The sequence below is a fragment of the Orbicella faveolata genome, unplaced genomic scaffold (assembly GCF_042242905.1).
Source record: "Orbicella faveolata isolate gen_17 unplaced genomic scaffold, um_ofav_v1 contig_35, whole genome shotgun sequence".
Lineage (NCBI taxonomy): Eukaryota > Metazoa > Cnidaria > Anthozoa > Scleractinia > Merulinidae > Orbicella > Orbicella faveolata.
Window position 1 is genome coordinate 1,270,210 of NW_028301564.1, and position 22,889 is coordinate 1,293,098.

The following is a 22,889-nucleotide window of genomic DNA, read 5'->3' on the forward strand; positions in this document are numbered from 1 at the left end:
TCACCCGGTTCCATGGGCATTCATGGGTGAAACATTATGCGTAGAATTCATTCAGATACAAATGACATTTATTTGTGAAAAGCGTCATCTAGTTGAGACATATTCATCGGAACGGATGAGGGACCTGGGACCAAGTCATCGCTGTTCCGAAGGTAACCTCCGAATAGGTAATCTGGTTTACTTTGCTTTGCTGCATTCTTATTGCTTGCTTTACTTTTGGCTTTCTAGATAAACCATAGTCACTAGAGGGGAATGGTTATGAAAAACGACAAAGTTCTTTGTCGTATGTTTTTGTTCTCTTTTTTGGCCTTGACCGTGCACAAAACACAATAGTTGTTTACTTCGTACTGGGGAACTAACCAATAGAAACGTTTTGGCTACGGTGTATGAGCGCAAAACAAAAGATTGTGCACGGTGGTGGACCTTCCAACATACATCTTGGGATCTTTGTTTGCTTCTTTGATGTTTGCTGGGTTTCATAACCATTCTCCTGTAAAGACTATGGATAAACTTTGCACGTGGCCGTGCTCACTAAACCATTACAACCGTGAATCATTTAAACAGCAGCGCCATTATTTAATTTCAATGAACTTAAACGTCCAATTAAATTACGTCTTTATCATATGATTGGTTTCATTCTCTCGCTGAGCTTGAGCAGCACCTCTGTAACTGCACAGTCATGTTCTGTTGTCCTCTGCTAAACTGTTGGGCTCTGATGGGAATTAGCAGGCTAACTAGCTAACTAATTAATGATTGACGGACGGGTAGACTGACAGCGCAAGAGACTGATAGTCTGACAAACTGAAAGGCTCAACGGACTAACTCACTGATTGACTGTGACGGACTGACTGACTGACTGACAGTGACTGACTGAATGACTCACGGACTGACTGAATGACTGATTGACTGACTGGTTGACTGAATGACTGTCATTTGCTTTTCCGTCGGACTGTTACTATTCAGTGTTGTTGCGAAAAAACCACATCACGAACTGAAATGTTTATTTATCGATTTGTAATTTTGATCTCCGATTTTGATCGGTACATTAATTGTTCAAAGCTCGATTTTCTATTGGACGTTGCATGTCCTTGCGACCAGCTGAGTGAAGTTCTATCACTGTATACTCCCCAAGGCAATTGGAGCCCATGTATGAACTTTTTATGAAAGGTGTTACGACTAACATTTTTGTAAATGAAAACTGAAGTAATTTTGTTTCGATAGTTCAACAATATTTAAAAAGGAAAACCAGCAGAGGTATTAAGGATAAACTTGTCTTGAAGAAGGCTGCACCTGCAAGAAGTAAGAAAGCTATTAGTTTTTAGTCTGAGGGCAGGTGGGAAGATGGGGTTAAGTGACCCTATATAAGTAGCTCAAGGATCACAAGCAATAGCCCTTTTCAAGGTAAGATTTTCTCATTTGCATTACAACGTATTTCAACGTGGATGCCAGGCAATTTCGGGGTGAAACAACAAAATAGCCCGAATTGCCTCACATCCACGCTAGATTATGTTCAATTATATTGTAATGCAAATGAGAAAAGTTAACAGTGAAAAGGGCTATTAAAGGTACGATACTTGGAGTTGAACCAGTTTTTACCATACAAACCCTTTGGCTCTTTGGTTATTTGCGTCTACGACACTTCTCAGGAGCCAATTTTAGACTCGGTCATGCAAAAGGGACAACTATTCTTATATCGTGCTCGGTTAAAGATATTTCGCTGGTGATGGAGGCAACTTTTCTCCATAACAACAGCCACTACTACTCATAATGCAGTCGACCTTCCAACTGCAAAAACTTTAAATCTAGACAGCAGCTTAGCATACCTGATTTGACACGTGTAGCAAAGTATGTGGCCCGAAATCCTGGGTTTAAGCCATCGAAACCACGAAGATAGCTGTCAGACTTGAACCGTACAAACAATGCTCTTCCGCTTGAAAAGATGTTCGGCGGAGCCTTGGTAGAGCCACAGTACCGATTCAGCAATGGACTGGTTACATCTAGGCCATCTCTAACTTCCAAAACGTCAGTACAGTTTGGATCAAGATTGATCGGAGCTAAGAATACAAAACTAACTCTGTATTCCTCAGGAACGCGGATTCTCCATATGCATTCCATCTCGCCTGGATAATCTAAAGCAAACCTTGGGCTATGGACATAACCACGACGATCCGTAAATGTCCTGTTCCTTGGGCATTCGTCTGAAGAAAGAGGAAACAACGACTAATGCATTGAATCTAATTTAGTGATTGCTATAGTAAGTGCATGGAAGCTTATAGCTGTACATAAAAATGTCACTGTTCCATAACACCAATGCGTAAAAAACAATCATTTTCTAAGAGATGCAAGTGGTTTATTTTACGATGATTCGAGGTGATTTGCTTGACTGAAAGATACTGTCTCTTATTTAGGTAAAACACACAGATATCCGTTGACAGCAGTAAACGTGGCTAGGCCTAAAAATCCATTTTCTAAAGTTCAAGGCACCACTCATTTTTAATAAGTATCGTCATTAGCTGAAGTACAAATAATAATGTGTCTTAGTCGATCATTGCACTCACACATCGCTGATGAACAACAGATTGAAGAAGAATGACTTATTATTGGACATATATATATGAGAGAAGATTGCGACTCAAAATATTGATACGTGCATTTACCTGCAAGGCTTCGGATGGCTTTATACGTTGTGCGAAATCCTTTATTGTTCGTAAGTTTGTTCGTTACGAAACGAAGCCAGCTTTCGCGTCCGCTAACATAAATAGGAGAGGGCGGGGTAGCACCGCAAAATTTTCCAATAAACTTTCCTTTAGAAGTTGTTCCAGCTCGAACTTCTAGAAAGTCACAGGCACAGCTCTTGTTACACGGATGAATGTTGAAGTCATCCATATCGAATGAAAGAAGAATGTGATGTCCTATTGGCACTGATATGATCCAGGAACAGTCGTGTTCAAATCCGTAATTGTGTGGAAAATCTGGACTAGTCAATATTCCAGACATGTTTGTTAGGTTCCTGTTTGTTGGGCAAGGGCCTGGCAGTAGTAATTAAAGATTGGATGTTAGAGATAAAAAAGTTATACTTTTCATCATACCATGCACCCATGTTCATTGACATATTGTTTCAATCATTTTCAGAACCATTGTCATTAAATTGCAGTCAAACCTCTAATAATGGCCACCTCTCTTTAACGCGGCCACTTTTTTTTGGTCCCAGCGGAAAGCCCGTACATGCACTCTTGTTTTAGTTTCTCTACGACAGCAACGGCCACTAAAACGCGTCCCACCTACCAAAATAACCTCTTGACAAGGGCTAGTTAATCAATGACGGACGAACGGTATATATACAAAACCACACTTTTAATTGGAAAAGGTCACTAAACTTGATCCGAACTACGCGTCGTTGGTCTTTGTTTCTGTTTATACTTTTTGTTTTGATGTATTTTTATTGGGTTCCGTATTAATATGCTACAATAAGCATTTTGTTTCTGAAATATAAATATTGTAATCCGGAAAAGAACAGGTGACATGTTACACAACTACCTTACTTTCCCTTGTCCTCAAGATGGCCGTTGTAGATAGTTTCAACGGTATCATATGAGTTACCTTCGTCCATTTTCACGACTTCATAAGCGCCAATGAAATCAAGGTAGATGCTCTCGGGTAAAGTCATGTCGACCATCATCTGACGTCCTCGTGTATACACCACTGTATTCGATTTGGGGAAACAGAACCGTTCAAGAACATTCGAAGCAGAAGATATTCCGTTATAGACAACAACTTCACTTTTAGAACAGGACACAAATCCGCTGATGTTATAAAAGAGCAATGCGAACTTCAATCGATGTTCAGCTGGGGCCGTGATGCGCCATACGCATCTACTGATGTGGCTTGATTCTTGTGGTTGGGGACTGGCTATCACACCACGGTCCGTTGTCATGGAGATGTCGGTGTTGGAACGTGTACATTCTAAATGTATAGGAACAAAAATATTACCAATGTTGAATATTTTTTAGGTACTAACAGCTTTGCGCGTTCTATATATTCAATCCGGAATTGGTGTTCCATAGCTCTGTCGGTCCGATAAAACTACATTGTTCTGACTTGAACCGGCTATGCATGGTGAAAACATGTTCAGATCTTCCACAAGATGCCAATCTTTAGAGTACAGACAGTGTTCGCACAAAAGTCCACATGACTTCAGTACCAGGTTTATCGAGGCTGGCCCATCCAGCTACGTGGCAGGACTTCAGATGGGACTGTTAGTGAAAACATAGCGACCTGTCTTGAACTAAATTAAAGCTGGCATGGTCTCCACTTAAAATCCTTGGTAGAGAGGAGGCAAAATGATCGAAAAACCTTTTCATGCAAGGGAAATACTACTAAACTTTGTAATTTCATCGAAAGAATTTATGAACAGTTCGGTATGATAAGTCATTGGTTATACGGACCGCTTCTATGGCAGCTACATCATTTTACAACATAATGGCTTACCTCGTATTTCATAATCACCTTTCGCGGGTGATATAGAGTTAGGGCAAGCTCCGGGAAACACAGCAGCAGAATGAACCCTGGGATCCCTCTTGAGGTAACGCTCTATAATGTTAACGCTGACATTCTTACTTAAGTCGGTTTTCCAATGGAAAAGGACCAATGCACTGAACATGCAGCCATCAAACTTGTCATTGGACCCTCCGAGGGTGATCTTATCTGGTTTACTAAAGATGGCTATTTTGACACTTGTGTCTTTAGTCTGCATTTCCTCACCACCATCAGTGCTGTAAGTGACCATCTTTCCATATCGTTTAACCTCAATATTGTGTCTTTGCCCATCGCAAAACGTTTTGTTGTGAGATGGAGATATGCGCAAGTTGAAATCTCCATCTTCGTGTTTGTAATAAAAATTGACTTTATCTTCTTCTTCCAAAGAAATTTTGAAAAAGTTATCTGTGTCTCTACTAGTCACAAGTATTAAATCTCCCTTGCAACTTGTGGAGGAGAATTCAAGTTGAAATATGGCTCCTAGGAAGGCCGAAGTCGTGTTGAAATGGTACTCCACGTAACTTGTCTTTGCTCTGAAAGTTACTCCATTCCCCGAGGCTGCTTGAAAAAGAATTAAACAGAATTAAACTATTTATCGAAATAAACCTAAATACATGTAGCAGATAACTTCAAAACATGTCAATCAGTGGACTCACTGTGGACGTTTTCAAACACTTCACTAAGTAAAAATATGAGGATGGACCGATGCAGTGATGTTTATTATTTACGGTACGCCTACAAACAGAGTAAGCAACAGATAATACTTTGAGAGTCTTTGATTGGGCACAATACTACTCTTAATACTGATTTATTCCAGTCTCAAGTGACATTCCAATGATTTTATTGCTCCAGCAGGTTTTATCTTCTTGCCTTGATGCTTTCAAGATTTGGCAAGTTAGACCAATCCAAAAAGTTTAGGAGAGACCACTTTGCCATTGAAATAGCGTCACTCAGTCCCCGGCGGTGCAAGTGTTTTTCGTCATTTACGTGCGGGGCAAAAACAGTATGGGAGGAGGGAAACTGGGGGAAGCCACTTTGGAAAATCAGTGGTATCGAGATGCTCAATTGTCATTTCTATCAACAATCATAGGGTGCTAAATATTTTGAGCTAATTGTAAAGGACTGGAAAAAATGTAATTGAGATACATTGTGACAAAAGTAGTCGATTCCTATCAAACGCTGAACAAACAAACAAAAATTCCCTAAATTAAGATAAATTTTGTCGCGACTGGTTTTGAAGGTGTAGCCATCTGTATTCAATTTTACTTCAATCAGACCAGCGTTTAATTTGTATTATTATTATTATTATTATTATTAAAACTAAACTTTGCTTTCTTTTTTTAACGACTTTAATAAAATTGTTATCGTAAATAGTTTTGTGCTGGAAGCAATTATCATGTGAAGTTTTAGTGAATAGTCTTAATGACCTATGCATACAAAAAAAAATTATTATTAGTATTATTATTATTTCTTCTAACCAACAGTTAATAATGAATACAAGAGCGCGCATTGGATATGAGGTGATAGATAGCCAACGAGGCGCCTGGAACCGAGTTGGCTTTAATCATATCATATCCAACAAGCACGAGTGGAATAATTGATTTATTACAAACGCCCCCAAAAATAGAAAAATAAAATAAAAATAAAAACGCCCTCAAAACTAACGCGTACGCTTACTATATTCGCAGAACATGGTATAATTGCTCATGTACCATGATGGCTAAGTCAGTGAAAACTCTTGAACTGCATTATCCAATGATCAGTTTTAAATACAAGTCATTATTCAAGGATTTGCAACTTCGCCTGTGGAACACCTGCCTTATAATTTCCCTTTTTTTTCTTTGCGAACCACTACCAAGAATACATTTTCTACAATTATAGTTATCATCATTAAGCAAAGTTCATTATTTTTTGCCCTGTGTTTACATATTCTATAATTAAAAATTCGTGTTTTGGTTGAAATCTGTGTTGAATGGGTCATTTTAAACAATACTAAATAAGACTGGTCATTAAAAGAAGAAGTTAAACATAAAACTCTTTTCACTATAGACAATTACCTTTCTGACCACTTACCATAGCAGAGAGCTTGCCTTGTACAATACAGAGCTAAACAAACATGACAAAGGGAGGCGTTAAAATACTTTACTAGCAAGACCGACTAATAATTTTTCCATGTGGTTTTGGTTTTTGCTTTTGTTTCTGTTGCTATACAGTGGTCGGTTTAAATTAATAACTAAGCACATAGTTCTGAAATCGCTGATTATCACAGAATAAGAATTGTACCGAAAGCTTTCGCAGGATAAAAAGTTCGTTCGTTTGCATATATTTTATTCTTAAGGTGAAATAGATTTTTACTCTTTAATTATAAATGAGGAATATGTACTGAAATTACCAGTCAGAACAATGTTTCGAGTTAATTGTCGATGACCATTTCACCAGACATCACCGCAAGTGTTTACTTCAAAGGCCATCTGACGAAGACGTTCAAAGTTTTAATCTTTGATTTTTCTTTCAGCGGGTTTTTGGGCTGAGCATAACAATATGCTTGCCGGTAGACATGCGTGGTTCAACAAGAAGCTAAAAGAGTTACGGTGAAGGAAAAATAAAACAGAACTGAGGAAAAGATGTAATTTTTTTCTCCCAATGCGCAAAGAGAAAGAAAATCACTATTGCCTCACCAAGGAACTCATATCTGTAGAGCGTTTTGCTGAGTCCCTTTTTTCATGAAAAACTGCTTCTATAAATTCGAATTGTAGCCCATCTGTCAAACGCATCCTGTGGAAATCGCCAGTTAGTTTTATCTCTCAGGAGCGGAAAAATCAGATAATCTGCCATCCACGAGATTAGTTTTCAATTATTCACAATAATTTAATATTTCTGCGAGTGACTTCATTCGTGCTTTCGTTCTTTTCATCTCTTTTTTTTTTTTACGAGAGGCTGTGATCATGAGGTAATCGTGTTAAGGAAAGCAAAATCGAGTCAGTGATTTTATGGTAAGAATGCCTTTCTTTCCAAAAATTCCAATCGCAAACAAGCTAGTTGTTGTGTAGCTCAGTGTTGGAAAACCTTAACGAATCAGGTTGTGAGCATTGCCCAAGAATCTGCTTCTCATTTAAAAAAGTGATCAAACCTTCTTGTTTTTGCCTAAGATTAACGAGGGACTTACCCGCCAGCGAGATTGTAAAATGGTACCAAAGACTTCCTTTACTCATCTTGAAACTATACTTTTATCTATTACAGTGCGAGATTCATGCGTTGAAATTATGGTAATCCCGAACTCACGTGCCTTATTAAATAAAAAGAAGACATCCGAGCAACGAAGTGATTGACAAATGTCCTTAGGCGCCAGAGATGTTTCCAGCTGACATTAAGAATTATAATGAGGCGTTCTCTGCCAGAACTCAAAAACAAGAATTTTAAAATACATATTAATTATTAAGTTACATGCTCAAATGACAGCCCAACGAAATTTTGGAACCTACTAATCTCCTCGCCTGCATCACTTAATACAAATATGTTTTTATTAACAATTATTTTCACGTTTTCTTTCATTCTCAGACCATACAGAGCTGATAATTTGTATTTTTCAGATACTTCCCTGCCGCACTACAAGCTTATTTTTATTATTTCCACGTTTATGCATATTCGAAAGTTTTGTTTAAATTGTACTTTATTAATATTGTAATTATACACTGCAAGCGTGATAAAATTTCGGCTTATTTATCATGCCATTGAAGAAACCATTTTCCTTTAATACACTTGATATATGCCGCCTTCCTTCGACCGCAGCAGCAAGTGCCAGTAAAAACAGAGTAAGAAACTTGAGTCAAAAACATTAAAACATCAAGAAATTGTGAGCATTTTGACCCAAATACTTCGAGTGTATTAATTCACTTCGTTATGATATATTGAAAAGAGCTTTTAAGTTTTCATAAGAAAAATTTCAAGGCTGGATAGATTTGACAAACAAAATAAGTGATAATAAAGTGTATTATCGTTTGTCTCACGATGTAGTCACTTGAGATGTAGATCGCGACGTTTCGACTGCTTACTGCTAGTCTTCTTCAGGCGATAAGGTCGACTGATTGCACGGTATCATTTATATCACAAAGGACGGCTGTGATTGGTGCATTTCGATCTTCCTATTGTTCCATTTTTCCGGCGAGTAGCTGTTCCCTCAGTGGTCCGTTGTTGCACCGTTCTCCTGTTGTTGTGTTTCTTGATCGTGGGTATCCATGCTTCAGGAATTTCAATTCCACTATCTCTGTTGATGTTGTTAGGGTGAAGTCTTATGTGAATAGCTTCCTTGACCCTACATGTGTACCAGTGAGGATCTCGATCAATAAACTTGACCTCATTCCAGATAGGATAGTGGCCGGTCTCGTGGGTGTGTTCAGAAACGGCGGAGGTCTGGGTTCGGGCGAGTCGTATATCCCTGTCGTGTTCTTTGATCCTCTCCTGCATAGATCTCCCTGTTTCCCCGATGTAGACTTTGTCGCACTCACAGGGAATCCTGTAGACAACACCATCTTGTTTAGCCGGGTTGACGGTGTCCTTTGGTCGCACTAAGTGTGACCGAAGTGTCGTGTCGGACTTAAAGACGGTGCGAATGCCTTGTTGTTCTAGGCAGCGGCGGAGAGACTCCGAAACTCCTTGGACATAAGGTAAAACAGCGGTGGATTTAAATTCAGCGACAGGCTCTCTTCTTGGGGTTGTTCGTGCCTTTGTGATCTTCTGTACAAAAGAGGAGGGATATCCGTTAGAAACAAGTACAGATGACAGATGTTTCTTCTCTCCAGCGATTACTGATGGTTTGGTGACGAGACGTTTAGCCCGGTCGTACAGACACTTCACAATACCGCGCTTTACTGACTGAGGGTGGTGTGAATCATACGCTAGGTACTGATCAGTATGTGTTGGTTTCCTGTAGACACTGGTGGTAAGGCGGCCATTAGGTTCTCTGTAAACTGACGTGTCGAGAAAGGCGATCTTGTTGCTGTTCTCGATCTCCATGGTGAAACGGATTGATGGTTGTTGACTGTTCAGGTGTTGCAGGAAGACGTCAACTCTATCCCGATCCAGGATGGTGAAAGTATCATCTACGTAGCGTTTCCAGATCTTAGGCTTGTAAGGTGCGGACTCTATTGCTTGTTCTTCAAATATCTCCATGTAGAGATTAGCAATAACCGCGGATACAGGGCTCCCCATGGCTGTGCCGTCTCGTTGTTCGTAAATCGATCCGTTGTACTGGAAGTACGTAGATCTTAATACGAAATTCAAGAGGTCCGCGATTTGAACTGGTGTAAGTGTCGTGCGGTCAGCCAGGCCTGCGTCGTTCTCCATTTTTTGTAGCGCGGCTTGTACGGCGCCCTCGATCGGTACGTTGGTAAACAGTGACTCTACGTCGAAAGACACCATGATCTCGTGGTCCTGGATCTCTTCACTGGCGATGGTGGAGGCGAAGTCAGTTGAGTTCTTCACTGTGAAGTTCGAGTTACCTGCAAGAGGAGATAAAACGTTAGCCAAGAAAGCAGACAGGTCGTACGCAAAGGTGTTGACACACGACACAATTGGCCTAAGCGGTGTGCCGGCCTTGTGGATCTTCGGCAAACCATAGATCCTAGGTGGTTGTTTGTGTCGGGGTCTGATCTTATTATAAACCGCCTCTGATATGTGTCCACTCCGTTTTAGGGTTAGCAGCTTCTCAGATAACTTCCGGGTCAAGCGGTCTGTCGGATCTTTGTTGAGCAGCTGGTACGGTCCGGAATCAATTAGCGTTGACATTTTTGCGTGGTATGTGTCAGCGTCTAGGATTACGTCTAGGAATAAGTGAGTTTCCTTAAATGAGGCAGTCACGATTGTGCTCAGAAAATGCAGTGTAATGCTTGAAGTCTTCGATTTTTTACGAAAGCATCTGTATAGCGCTGCTCAAGTTCTTTCAATAACACGGGCATTTCACAAAAGATTTTACAAAAAATTTCACAAAAAAATTTCACAAAAAACGTCGCAAAAGATTTCACAAAAAGTTTCACAAAAAGTTTCACAAATTTCAAGCGTTTCACTGAACTTTTCGCAACAATGAAATTTCAAAGTGAAATTCTTTAGTTTTTTGCCCCTCATGCAGTGTAACATGTTTAGGCTGTTATCGTTTGTCGCCAAGGTAATTTCGAAATATTTACTTTACGCTTGGTTTTAGTTCAGCAGCTGAACGAAATACAAGAATGAACTCTTGATTGATAATCACTTTGTTATCTAATCACTCTGCAGTAAAACAAAAACAAAATATCGAGGAAAAGGTTGTTGTCACTCATTGTGGTAGATGAAATAATAATCGTGGTAGATGCAATAATATCAGTATGTGTTGGTTTGCTGTAGACACTGGTGGTAAGGCGGCCATCAGGTTCTCTATAAACTGACGTGTCGAGAAATAGGCGATCTTGCTGTTATTCTCGATCAGTACCTAGCGTATGATTCACACCACCCTCAGTCAGTAAAGCGCGGTATTGTGAAGTGTCTGTACGACCGGGCTAAACGTCTCGTCACCAAACCATCAGTAATCGCTGGAGAGAAGAAACATCTGTCATCTGTACTTGTTTCTAACGGATATCCCTCCTCTTTTGTACAGAAGATCACAAAGGCACGAACAACCCCAAGAAGAGAGCCCGTCGCGGAATTTAAATCCACCGCTGTTTTACCTTATGTCCAAGGAGTTTCGGAGTCTCTCCGCCGCTGGCTAGAACAACAAGGCATTCGCACCGTCTTCAAGTCCGACAAGACTCTTCGGTCACACTTAGTACGACCAAAGGACACCGTCAACCCGGCTAAACAAGATGGTGTTGTCTACAGGATTCCCTATGAATGTGGCAAAGTCTACATCGGGGAAACAGGGAGATCTATGCAGGAGAGGATCAAAGAACACGACAGGGATATACGACTCGCCCGTACCCAGACCTCCGCCGTTTCTGAACACACCCACAGAACCGGCCACTATCCTATCTGGAATGAGGTCAAGTTTACTGATCGAAATCCTCACTGGTACACATGTAGGGTCAAGGAAGCTATTCACATAAGACTTCACCCTAATAACATCAACAGGGATAGTGGAATTGAAATTCCTGAAGCAGGGATGCCCACGATCAAGAAACACAACAACAGGAGAACGGTACAACAGCGGACCACTGAGGGAACAGCTACTCGCCGGAAAAATGGAACAATAGGAGGATCGAAATGCACCAATCACAGCCGACCTTTGTGACATAAATGATACCGTGTAATCAGTCGACCTTATCGCCTGAAGGAGACTAGCAGTAAGCAGTCGAAACGTCGCGATCTACATCTCAAGTGAATACATCGTGAGACAAACGATAATACACTTTATTAAAAACAAAATAATTTCTAACTTAGTACAAGTAAGAAAACACCAGTGGTACCGGTATTACTGAGAGGGGGCATGCATCTCGATTATTGATCAGACATAAACGGCCCTATTTGAATGCACCAATCATTTAAAAGTTTGTCGAAGGCAATTATCCTTCGTATTGCATACCCTTAAGCCATGGTCTAAATAAACTACAAGGTGGGGGGCTTGACTAAGCCAATGCTTAACGAGGGGTTGCATAATCAAAAGCAAAACGACAACTGAATTTAAAAATACTTACAAACCCCATCGAAAACCCACGAAAACTGACAGAATCAGAAACGTTTAGCGACTGTGGTTGGAAGGATACAGTCTCTGGCGGTTGATCAGGCATAGCACGAAATTGACCGAAGGAAAATTTCATGAATGAAGCGATCAAACATGGAGATGCCGTGGCGTGACAACTCCAAACGGACAAACTCCTCAAATATTCACTTCTAATTTAGCACGATTACGTAACCAGCATACCAATAAATCTACATACCGCCAAGCATCTATCTTGCAATAAAAACGTAGAAAAACTAACTAATTATCAGGTAACTTAGGGTAGAATTAATAAAAGGGACCACTACAGATTTTGGTTCAGTACTTGTCTTTTCTTGTTCGTTTAGGCATACAACAACCTCACGGGCAATTTGTCGGGCGTTTTGATTATAAGCGCATTTGAAGCCCATTTCTGCCGCAGGGGGAAAGTATAATTGCTTCCTTCGAACATAAATCGACTTAGGAAAACTCGCTATATTTACATACTGATTCAGAAAGTGAACAAAATGAGAGAGGCAAACATTACCTGCTGAAGTGATCGAGTTTTAAACGAGACTAAGGGTTTAAGGGCCTCAGTTTGATGCCACACTTTGTTAACCATGTTTGAGAGCGTTGTGTCAAAGTCTGCCACCAATTATTTTCCGTTTGCTTCACCCAAATACGAGGTTTTCCATCAAATTCGCCGGCCAGGCCAAATTGAGACGATATTAGGAGCTGAAATTCGGGTGATTAAGCGTCTCTGACTGCCGGTATTCATAGTTGACCGGAGGTATTACTATATAGTTGTTTGTTTTCCTCAGTTTTCATACTTTTGGATTTTTTAATTTCATCTTCCAGTCTTTCTTTCATCGCTTGATTAAACAATTCCTCGATGCAATTTATCGAGGCTTTATGATAAGCAATAGTATCCGAGAAATATTTGCATGGCCCATACTGCCAAGGACGAAATCCTTGATGGTGTCGCACATCTGTCACTCCCAGCCTTTCCACTAATGTACCTATGTACACGTCTTCAAGCTTCAAAGGTTTCTTGGCATCAAACATTTGCACCATTTTCAGGACAAGGTCTGACGATAGCACGTAGCCTACGCCGCCACAAAAGGCAGGATATCTGGTTTTATTGTACTCTTCCACGGACACTGCATACTTTCCTTGCCGCTGAGGTACCACACTCCGCCTCACGAATCCGAGATACAGCTTAGTGTTAGGTGTGTCGGAGTTTCCTAGATACTCCATCAGTCTGTAAGGATTGACAAAGACATCGTCGTCTGTTTTCATTACAAACGGAAAGTCGCAATATTTTGCCGCCCATTCCAGACCCATTTGTATCTTCAGTGTTAGATTTTGATAAGTGTCTCTCTGTGCTCTCCTTGCTAAGTCATTGTACGTCAAGTTCTCAGCTTTTAAATATTCGTCCTGTGTACTGTCTTTCCCTTGACCGACAAGAAACATTGTTTTCCATCTTATGTTCATTGATGGATCGCTTGCCCATGTTTTCCGAATAGCTTTCCTTCTATCAATATTGTCTGGAGCAGTTGCAACCAAAATCAGAAGGAATAATGTTTGGGTGCATCGTGTACGGGATATTAAATAGGTTCGGTGTGGAAGAGTGACTTCTTTAGCTGTTGAGAATGGAACTTTTGCAGCCGGGCTAAATGACTCTTTGTTGATGGTGAGCGCAACTTCCTTTACAGCCGCCGGGCTAAACGACTGTTTGTTTATGGCGAGGGCAACGTTCTGTGGAGCATCTTGCGGTGTACCAGGTGAAATGCCGCGATGATACAAGTCGCTTTTCTGCAAAAAGGAAATGATGACTGACACGGTGACAACGAAGGAAATCAGTAACGCAATGAAAAGCCTTGAGTTTCGTACATGTGTCACCCGCGACAGCATTCTGACTTGCTATAACGTTTTAAGGATGGTTTTGTCGCGAGTGCCTGGTTTTGAAGGTTTGCCACTGCGCGAAAGGCCAAATATTCGGGCCCGAATTCGCTCCAATACGGATCGGCGCACGCCGCGTATGCCGCAATGTTCTGACGTATTCGATTACGGCTGACTCGAAATACACCTGGAATATTCTAGAGAAATCCGGCCTGTTTTTCCGTATTCAAATTTAATACTCGTGAATGACTCGAAGTGTTCGATAAATCATACGGGCCACGTTTTGGTAGATTAATGTTGCATTGGATGTTCTTCGAAGATATAGCGATCATTTATGACTCCAACATTTTCGAATACTCTCAGTTGTTCGAGAGTTTGCGACTGTAACACGCGATGCACGACGCCACTTCTGACGTGAATCTCTTCGAATACTAATGAATACGTCAAGTATGCTCTGATTTTCGAGAATCGCACGCTATGAATATGAAAGTTATGTCACATTTTTCACAGCCAAAGATGTATTGCGTCGTCAAGAACGGGTTTTATGCAGGTAATATACGCTACCGCGTAGTTCATTCAGACAACACGCTAGTATTCCGAAGCGTCGGACTGGAACACGAGCTCGAGACTCATGCAAGCATGAAACGTGTTCATGTTTGAATACTGAGGCATACGAGAGGTTTTAAGGTATTCTAAACGACACACTTTATTATGAAAAAGCAGAGGTTCGGAACTATCTGAGAAGCAGTCTAAAAAAACACTTACATTTTGTATGCAAACTTTAGAACTAGATGCTGCTATGTTACGAAAGAGAATTAGGGATGAATTAATGAATTGCTGCTTTGCATATTTAGAGCGGTTTTCAGTTGAGTGTCGAAAGTAATTAGACAATTACTTTGGTTTTGGTTTTGGTTTTTGTTTTACTACAGTTCGAGATTAGCTGAGAAGTGTAATCGGTAAGTAATTGGTTTTGGTTTTGGTTTTGGTTTTGGTTTTACGACACTCAATTGAAAACCACCCTAACATCATTATTATTTGGTTCAACAATTGGAACCCTCTTAACATTACCATATACCTTTAGAGGTGTCTCACACAAAAGGGATGTAGTGCATCCGATTTAATCTGTAGACATTGTATGTAAACCCCACATCAAATTAAAACTTATAGAGCTGGCTATCAAACTATACCAAGGACTTTCAAATAAAATGAATTGCCAAATTTTTCTAGACATTTTAGTGCTGGCCTCCAAATCATTATTATTATTATCACATTTTGAAAGCTACATGTACAAGTCAAAGTGAACTTTGTTTCTTGTTAATTTAATTTGTTTCTCAGTTTCTGGACACAAAACACTAAAAAAATTGCCTGTGTGTTGCCATATTCAATCGCAGTAAAAAGTTACGGAACATTTCCAAAACAGGATTAAAGAATGGTGGAGTGATCATTCAAAAATCACTCTCAGAGAAAAAAATATTTCAAAATAAAAATGAACAGACATGGATGATAAACTAGCTACTGTCCAAAATTTGAGGCAGACTCACTTTGACTTAGCTTTCAAAAAGTGATTTAGATGCTCGCACAGAGAAACCCTGAAAAATTTGATAATTCATTTTATTTCCAAATTCTTGGTGTACATGTACGTGTAGATTGATAGCCACCTTTATTGGCTTTAATTAGACATGCTAAATGGCGTGGGTGCAAGACACTCTGAAAGATATAGGGTAACCTCAAGACAAAGAGCTGAAAATTCAAACCAAGGCCTGAGATCAGCACTAAGTGTTGACAGGATTGATGACCAAAAAGTTTTACAGTCACATTTGGAAAGCTACACTGTAAGCACCTGGGTTTCTAGTGCATGCAAAAACATAATTAAGATGCCTTTGAGAGAAGAGAGAGTTGTGTTGCACATTAATCAAGTTTACAGTGCAAACAAAGTATGAAAGGATGTGAGGGCCAGAGTTTGTGGGCTTAAAAACATTAAAAACGATTCAAGCAACAATGTTCAAGGTTACAGATTATGTTTCATTTTGCACTGACAAAGGTAGGCAAGCTCTAGAAGCCTTTCATTTTTTGCTAGATATGGTGCAAACTTTTTATGCATTAATTAATCCAATCAAAATTTGAGTATCAAATTCAATATTGTTCTGAACTTTCAGCTCTTAACCTGAAATGAGTGGCTAATAGTTACTCTGAACAAACAGAATGAACTGATTAGATAACTTCATGTAGACATGCAAACAAATTCCTCCTAAGGCTAATAACCTAAATGAGTAATAAAACTCAATTTTCAATATTTACCTTTGGAAGGAATATGGTTAGTACAGTGGAACCTCGATTTAACGAGCCTCTATATAACGAGGTCCTCAGTATAACGAATGATTTTCATGGCCCCAGTAATAGTAGACTATACAGAAAAGAACCTTGATACAAAACCCTCTTATAGTGAACATACTTTGCCAATTCCTTGGCACTTCATTATATCAAAATTTCACTGTAGTTTGACATTACTATAGCAAATTGTCTTGAAATTTGTAGTGGTCATCAATGAAACAGGGTTTACATGTACCTTAATATAATGTATATACAAAATAACAGATGACGAACTGATCAAATGTAGATTTGACTTGACATTTTATTACTATTTAGTTTTGTACTACACAACTTGTTTCATCTCTGGTAAATGTAATAATTTGCATGAAACAACAGCTAGAACTATTAATACACTCAAATTAATTGTCAATAAGCATGCACCCCTAAAACAAGTGTCTAGAAATAAACAAAAGCAATTAAGAAAACCTTGGATCTCAAAGGGAACGCTCAAATCCATTAAAACTAAACATGCTATGTACAAAACCCATTATCTATCCAGTGACCCAGTCAAAATTTGTGAATTTAAAAAATACTCAAATCGATTAAACCATCTCAAAAACATTAATAAGAAAGCCTATTTTTGTAAAAAATTTGACTTGGGTAAAAATAACTTAAAGGCTACATGGAAAATAATTAGTAATTTAATTAAAAGGAAGACAAAGGGACAGACCTCACCTCAAAGAATAGTAAGGAACAACAAGACTTTCACTAGTAATGAAGATATTGCTGATCAGTTTAATAAACATTTTGTCAATGTTGGCCCAAGCTTGGCCAGCAGAATTGAAGATAGCTTTGAAAACCCTACACAATATATCCCGTCATCTCCAGCTAATAGTTTTGTTATGTCCACTGTTACAGAAACCCAGGTTTCAAACTTGTTTAAGACATTAGATAAGAACAAATCATCAATTGATATACCTAATAATTTAATAAAAATAGCAGCTGAACCCTTATCAGTACCTTTCACCCAAATCTGTAATCAATCAATACAAACTGGTGTTGTACCAAATATTTTGAAAGTCTCTCAAGTTACTCCTGTTTACAAAAGTGGTGATGTAACTGACCCAGGAAACTATAGGCGCATTTCAACTCTTTCACCTTTCAGTAAGGTACTTGAAAAATTAATTTATAATCAACTATATGATTTTCTGGAAAAACACAACATTCTGTATAGATATCAGTTTGGTTTTAGGAAAGGGCACTCAACAGAGCAAGCCATTTTTGAGATCACTGACACCCTCAAACAGGCAATGGATAAAAAGCTGGTTACCTGTGGTGTTTTTTTAGATTTTTCTAAAGCATTTGATACTGTGAACCATAATATTCTTTTATCTAAACTCTACCACTATGGCATACGAGGAATAACCCTTAACTGGTTTGAAAACTATCTACATAATCGCACTCAGTTTGTTAAGATTGGTAGCATCCAATCTAGTTCTGAAACCATTACTTGTGGAATACCACAGGGATCAACTTTGGGTCCTCTTCTATTCCTGCTTTATGTTAATGACTTACCTAACTGCTCAAAAAAACTATCCTTCCGTATATTTGCTGATGGTACAAATATGTTTTATGCAAGTGATAATCTGCATCAACTTGAGTATGTCATGAATGAGGAATTGAAATTAGTTTTTAAATATTGTATCATCAACAAACTATCTATAAATCTTACCAAGACTAATTACATGATAATTTCATCTACAAGACTAAGACCGTATATACATATTCCTAACATTGCACATAAAAGTCAAATTAAGTATTTAGGTATTTATATGGATCAAAATTTACAATGGGGACCGCAGATCCAGCACATTAATAATAAATTAACATATTTTGTTGATCTTCATACATTGAAACAATTGTATTATTCTTTCATATATCCATACTTATCCTATGCTATCATAAGTTGGGGTAGTGCATGTAAAACTAATTTACGTAAAATCATAACTAAGCGGAATAAATGTGTCCGAAGCATATTCTTTGCTTATAGCAGGGAAAATGCTTCACCATATTACAATCTTTTAGGAATTCTCAAATTTGAAAATGTGTACAAATTAAAAGTGGCTCTATTTACTCATAAAATTTTAAATGACTCAACAAACATTCCAACTATATTCCATAGAACCCTTACTCAGGCATCTGAAGTCCATACCTACAATACAAGATTTGCTGCGAATTTGAATTTTCATAGGCCAAAAGTAAATAATAACTATGGGTCCTCTACATTCTCTTTTGTTACATCAAAACTTTGGGAAATTATTCCAACAGAATTTAAAAAACTGCCCTACACTTCCTTTTATAAGCAATATAAACTATACCTTTTAAATACTCAATGTTACTCTTCAGCATTATGATTTATTCATTTAACTTGTTTATTTCGAATACTTTTGTTATTCACATTTTACTTCCTTTATTGCATTGTTTCTATTAATTGATGTGTCTTAATAGTGTGCGATAGTGAAATATGCCTGTAAATAGTGTCAATTAATAAAAAAATCTGAAACAATCTGAAAATCTTGTGTGCAGTACTCATCAGATAAAAATTGCCAAATGGGAATTTACATCATTACACTGATTTGAAATACACAAGCGACCATTGGAAATGTGATAGCTACAATAAGCGAATGTTTTTACAAAACAAAGGAAAGCTGGAAATTAGGAATAAACTCTGTTATTATTGAAATACAAGAGAAGATTTAAAATTTAAAATTTAACATTTTTCAGGAGGAATTTGTTTGCATGTCTACATGAAGTTATCTAATCAGTTCATTCTGTTTGTTCAGAGAGGCTAACTCGGGTTTACAAATAATAAAGTACTTCTCCCAGAGGCGTAGGTTACATCGATTTGAAGCGGGGTTACATGGGGCAGCCTCGAAGTGACTTTGACAATAAATCAAAGTTCAAAGTCAGTTGAAAGATTTTAAAGCAAGCTGCCCCATATAACCCCACTTCAAATCAATGTAACCTATGCCTCTGGGAGAAGTACCTTTGTAAACCTGAGTTAGCCTCTCTGAATAAATGGAATGAACTGATAACTTCATGTAGACATGCAAACAAATTCTTCCGGAAAAATGCTAAATTTGAACTTTTAAAGCTTCTGTTGTTACACAATAGTAACAGTGTTTATCTATAATTTCCAATTTTCCTTTTTTTTGTAAAAGCGTTCACTTATTGTAGCTATAATATTTCCGACGGTTGCATGTGTATTACAAATCAGTGTAATGACGTAAATTCGCATTTGGCAATTTTATCTCATGAGTGCTGCACACAAGCTGTGTACTACGAAACTAAATAGTAATAAAATGTCAAGTCAGATCTACAGTTGCTCAGTTCGTCAGCTGTTATAATCACGCTTTAGTTTACTACTGAGCACTCTGAAAACAGATATGCAAATCACCTTGTTTATATATAAAATATATAGAGACTGACTAGTGAAATAAAAGGGACCACTACAGATTTTGGTTCAGTACTTGTCTTTTCTTGTTCGTTTAGGCATACAACAACCTCACGGGCAATTTGTGGGGCGTTTTGATTATAAGTGCATTTCAAGCCCATTTCTGCCGCAGGGGGAAAGTATAATTGCTTCCTTCGAACATAAATCGACTTAGGAAAACTCGCTATATTTACATACTGATTCAGAAAGTGAACAAAATGAGAGAGGCAAACATTACCTGCTGAAGTGATCGAGTTTTAAACGAGACTAAGGGTTTAAGGGCCTCAGTTTGATGCCACACTTTGTTAACCATGTTTGAGAGCGTTGTGTCAAAGTCTGCCACCAATTATTTTCCGTTTGCTTCACCCAAATACGAGGTTTTCCATCGAATTCGCCGGCCAGGCCGAATTGAGACGATACTAGGAGCTGAAATTCGGGTGATTAAGCGTCTCTGACTGCCGGTATTCATAGTTGACCGGAGGTATTACTATATAGTTGTTTGTTTTCCTCAGTTTTCATACTTTTGGATTTTTTAATTTCATCTTCCAGTCTTTCTTTCATCGCTTGATTAAACAATTCCTCGATGCAATTTATCGAGGCTTTATGATAAGCAATAGTATCCGAGAAATATTTGCATGGCCCATACTGCCAAGGACGAAATCCTTGATGGTGTCGCACATCTGTCACTCCCAGCCTTTCCACTAATGTACCTATGTACACGTCTTCAAGCTTCAAAGGTTTCTTGGCATCAAACATTTGCACCATTTTCAGGACAAGGTCTGACGATAGCACGTAGCCTACGCCGCCACAAAAGGCAGGATATCTGGTTTTATTGTACTCTTCCACGGACACTGCATACTTTCCTTGCCGCGCAGGTACCACACTCCGCCTCACGAATCCGAGATACAGCTTAGTGTTAGGTGTGTCGGAGTTTCCTAGATAGTCCATCAGTCTGTAAGGATTGACAAAGACATCGTCGTCTGTTTTCATTACAAACTGAAAGTCGCAATATTTTGCCGCCCATTCCAGACCCATTTGTATCTTCAGTGTTAGATTTTGATAAGTGTCTCTCTGTACTCCCCTTGCTAAGTCATTGTACATCAAGTTCTCAGCTTTTAAATATTCGTCCTGTGTACTGTCTTTCCCTTGACCGACAAGAAACATTGTTTTCCATCTTATGTTCATTGATGGATCGCTTGCCCATGTTTTCCGAATAGCTTTCCTTCTATCAATATTGTCTGGAGCAGTTGCAACCAAAATCAGAAGGAATAATGTTTGGGTGCATCGTGTACGGGATATTAAATAGGTTCGGTGTGGAAGAGTGACTTCTTTAGCTGTTGAGAATGGAACTTTTGCAGCCAGGCTAAATGACTCTTTGTTGATGGTGAGCGCAACTTCCTTTACAGCCGCCGGGCTAAACGACTGGTTGTTTATGGCGAGGGTAACGTTCTGTGGAGCATCTTGCGGTGTACCAGGTGAAATGCCGCGATGATACAAGTCGCTTTTCTGCAAAAAGGAAATGATGACTGACACGGTGACAACGACGGAAATCAGCAACGCAATGAAAAGCCTTGAGTTTCGTACATGTGTCACCCGCGACAGCATTCTGACTTGCTATAACGTTTTGTAATAGATTACAAAATTATATCTCAGCTTGAATTTCGCTGTTTTAAGGATCGTTTTGTCGCGAGTGCCTGGTTTTGAAGGTTTGCCACTGCACGAAAGACCAAATATTCGGGCCCGAATGCGCTCCAATACGGATCGGCGCACGCCACGTATGCCGCAAAGTTCTGACGTATTCGATTACGGCTGACTCGAAATACACCTGGAATATTCTAGAGAAATCCGGCCTGTTTTTCCGTATTCAAATTTAATACTCGTGAATGACTCGAAGTGTTCGATAAATCATACGGGCCACGTTTTGGTAGATTAATGTTGCATTAGATGTTCTTCGAAGATATAGCGATCATTTATGACTCCAACATTTTCGAATACTCTCAGTTGTTCGAGAGTTTGCGACTGGAACACGCGATGCACGACGCCACTTCTGACGTGAATCTCTTCGAATACTAATGAATACGTCAAGTGTGCTCTAATTTTCGAGAATCGGACGCTATGAATACGAAAGTTATGTCGCATTTTTCACAGCCAAAGATGTATTGCGTCGTCAAGAACGGGTTTTATGCAGGTAATATACGCTACCGCGTAGTTCATTCAGACAACACGCTAGTATTCCGAAGCGTCCGACTGGAACACGAGCTCGAGACTCATGCAAGTATGAAACGTGTTCGTGTTTGAATACTGAGGCATACGTGAGGTTTTAAGGTATTCTAAACGACACACTTCAAGTGTTTTGTGGTGTTCGAGGAGTCGACAAAGTTCCATTCAAACTATGTATATTCAGAGAATAAGTGTTTCTCAAGGCGGCCATGAAAGCATACAGAAAACAACCATGTGTTTCTCGCGTGTGTTACACGAACCGTATCAAGTAAACAGAAACCGCTGACCGCAACTCGCTTGATTACAAATAACAATAAAATAGCGTAAGAAAATGTACTTAGAATGTTCACTTATTATAGTCTCTAAGTCTCTACGACATCCTCCGGGGGGGGGGCGAGGAGGCTGTTCGTCCAATCTGCGATTCTCGTCATAGCTTCAGCAGCTGCAGCTCGTCTAGGTCTGGATGATGTGACTGTAGTAGATTGTTGTTCAGGACAGTCAGGCGATGCAGGTCTAGAGGCAGCGGTACTTGCAGTTATTTCAAGTGGATACAGTTTATTGACTGGTCTGTTGGTGGATCCGGTACTTGTATGTATGTGCGCAGCCCGAACAAGGCCATCACCTCCTCTAATCACTTCCTCTACGACTGCTAGTTTCCACGACGATCTGGGACCCTCGTTATGGACCAACACTACGTCTCCTTTCTTGATCGATTGCTCATTGGTCCCAGTGGTTCTGTGGAATTCACGAAGAGAAGTCAGGTATTCG

At 39.2% G+C, this 22,889-nt stretch overlaps 3 protein-coding genes across 3 annotated transcripts; all 3 read right to left on the reverse strand.

The window, feature by feature from the left end:
• Window positions 1–50: 50 nt before the first annotated feature.
• LOC110056548 (tolloid-like protein 2) lies at window positions 51–7,930 on the reverse strand. Its single transcript, XM_089273163.1, has 7 exons — window positions 7,703–7,930; window positions 6,610–6,642; window positions 4,489–5,094; window positions 3,601–3,963; window positions 2,658–3,029; window positions 1,824–2,198; window positions 51–1,290 (listed from the first exon to the last, which is right to left on the reverse strand). The coding sequence occupies exons 1-7, from the start codon at window positions 7,746–7,748 to the stop codon at window positions 1,223–1,225; spliced, it is 1,863 nt and encodes a 620-aa protein (XP_089129289.1). The 5' UTR covers window positions 7,749–7,930; the 3' UTR covers window positions 51–1,222.
• A 3,959-nt stretch (window positions 7,931–11,889) lies between these two features.
• Window positions 11,890–14,701, reverse strand: LOC149102512 (beta-1,3-galactosyltransferase 5-like). Its single transcript, XM_089273167.1, has one exon. The coding sequence runs from the start codon at window positions 14,108–14,110 to the stop codon at window positions 12,971–12,973; it is 1,140 nt and encodes a 379-aa protein (XP_089129293.1). The 5' UTR covers window positions 14,111–14,701; the 3' UTR covers window positions 11,890–12,970.
• A 2,011-nt stretch (window positions 14,702–16,712) lies between these two features.
• On the reverse strand, window positions 16,713–21,641 carry LOC149102513 (beta-1,3-galactosyltransferase 5-like). Its single transcript, XM_089273168.1, has one exon. The coding sequence runs from the start codon at window positions 21,504–21,506 to the stop codon at window positions 20,367–20,369; it is 1,140 nt and encodes a 379-aa protein (XP_089129294.1). The 5' UTR covers window positions 21,507–21,641; the 3' UTR covers window positions 16,713–20,366.
• Window positions 21,642–22,889: the final 1,248 nt, after the last annotated feature.

Coding starts and splice junctions, on each gene's coding strand:
- LOC149102513 (XM_089273168.1), bottom strand. CDS start 21,506: ATGCTGTCGCGGGTGACACATGTACGAAACTCAAGGCTTTTCATTGCG.
- LOC110056548 (XM_089273163.1), bottom strand. CDS start 7,748: ATGAGTAAAGGAAGTCTTTGGTACCATTTTACAATCTCGCTGGCGG. Junction 5,095..6,609: donor AAGGCAAGCTCTCTGCTATG/GTAAGTGGTCAG, acceptor TTTTTCAAGCAG/CCTCGGGGAATGGAGTAACT. Junction 3,030..3,600: donor AGTCGTGAAAATGGACGAAG/GTAACTCATATG, acceptor TACTACTGCCAG/GCCCTTGCCCAACAAACAGG.
- LOC149102512 (XM_089273167.1), bottom strand. CDS start 14,110: ATGCTGTCGCGGGTGACACATGTACGAAACTCAAGGCTTTTCATTGCG.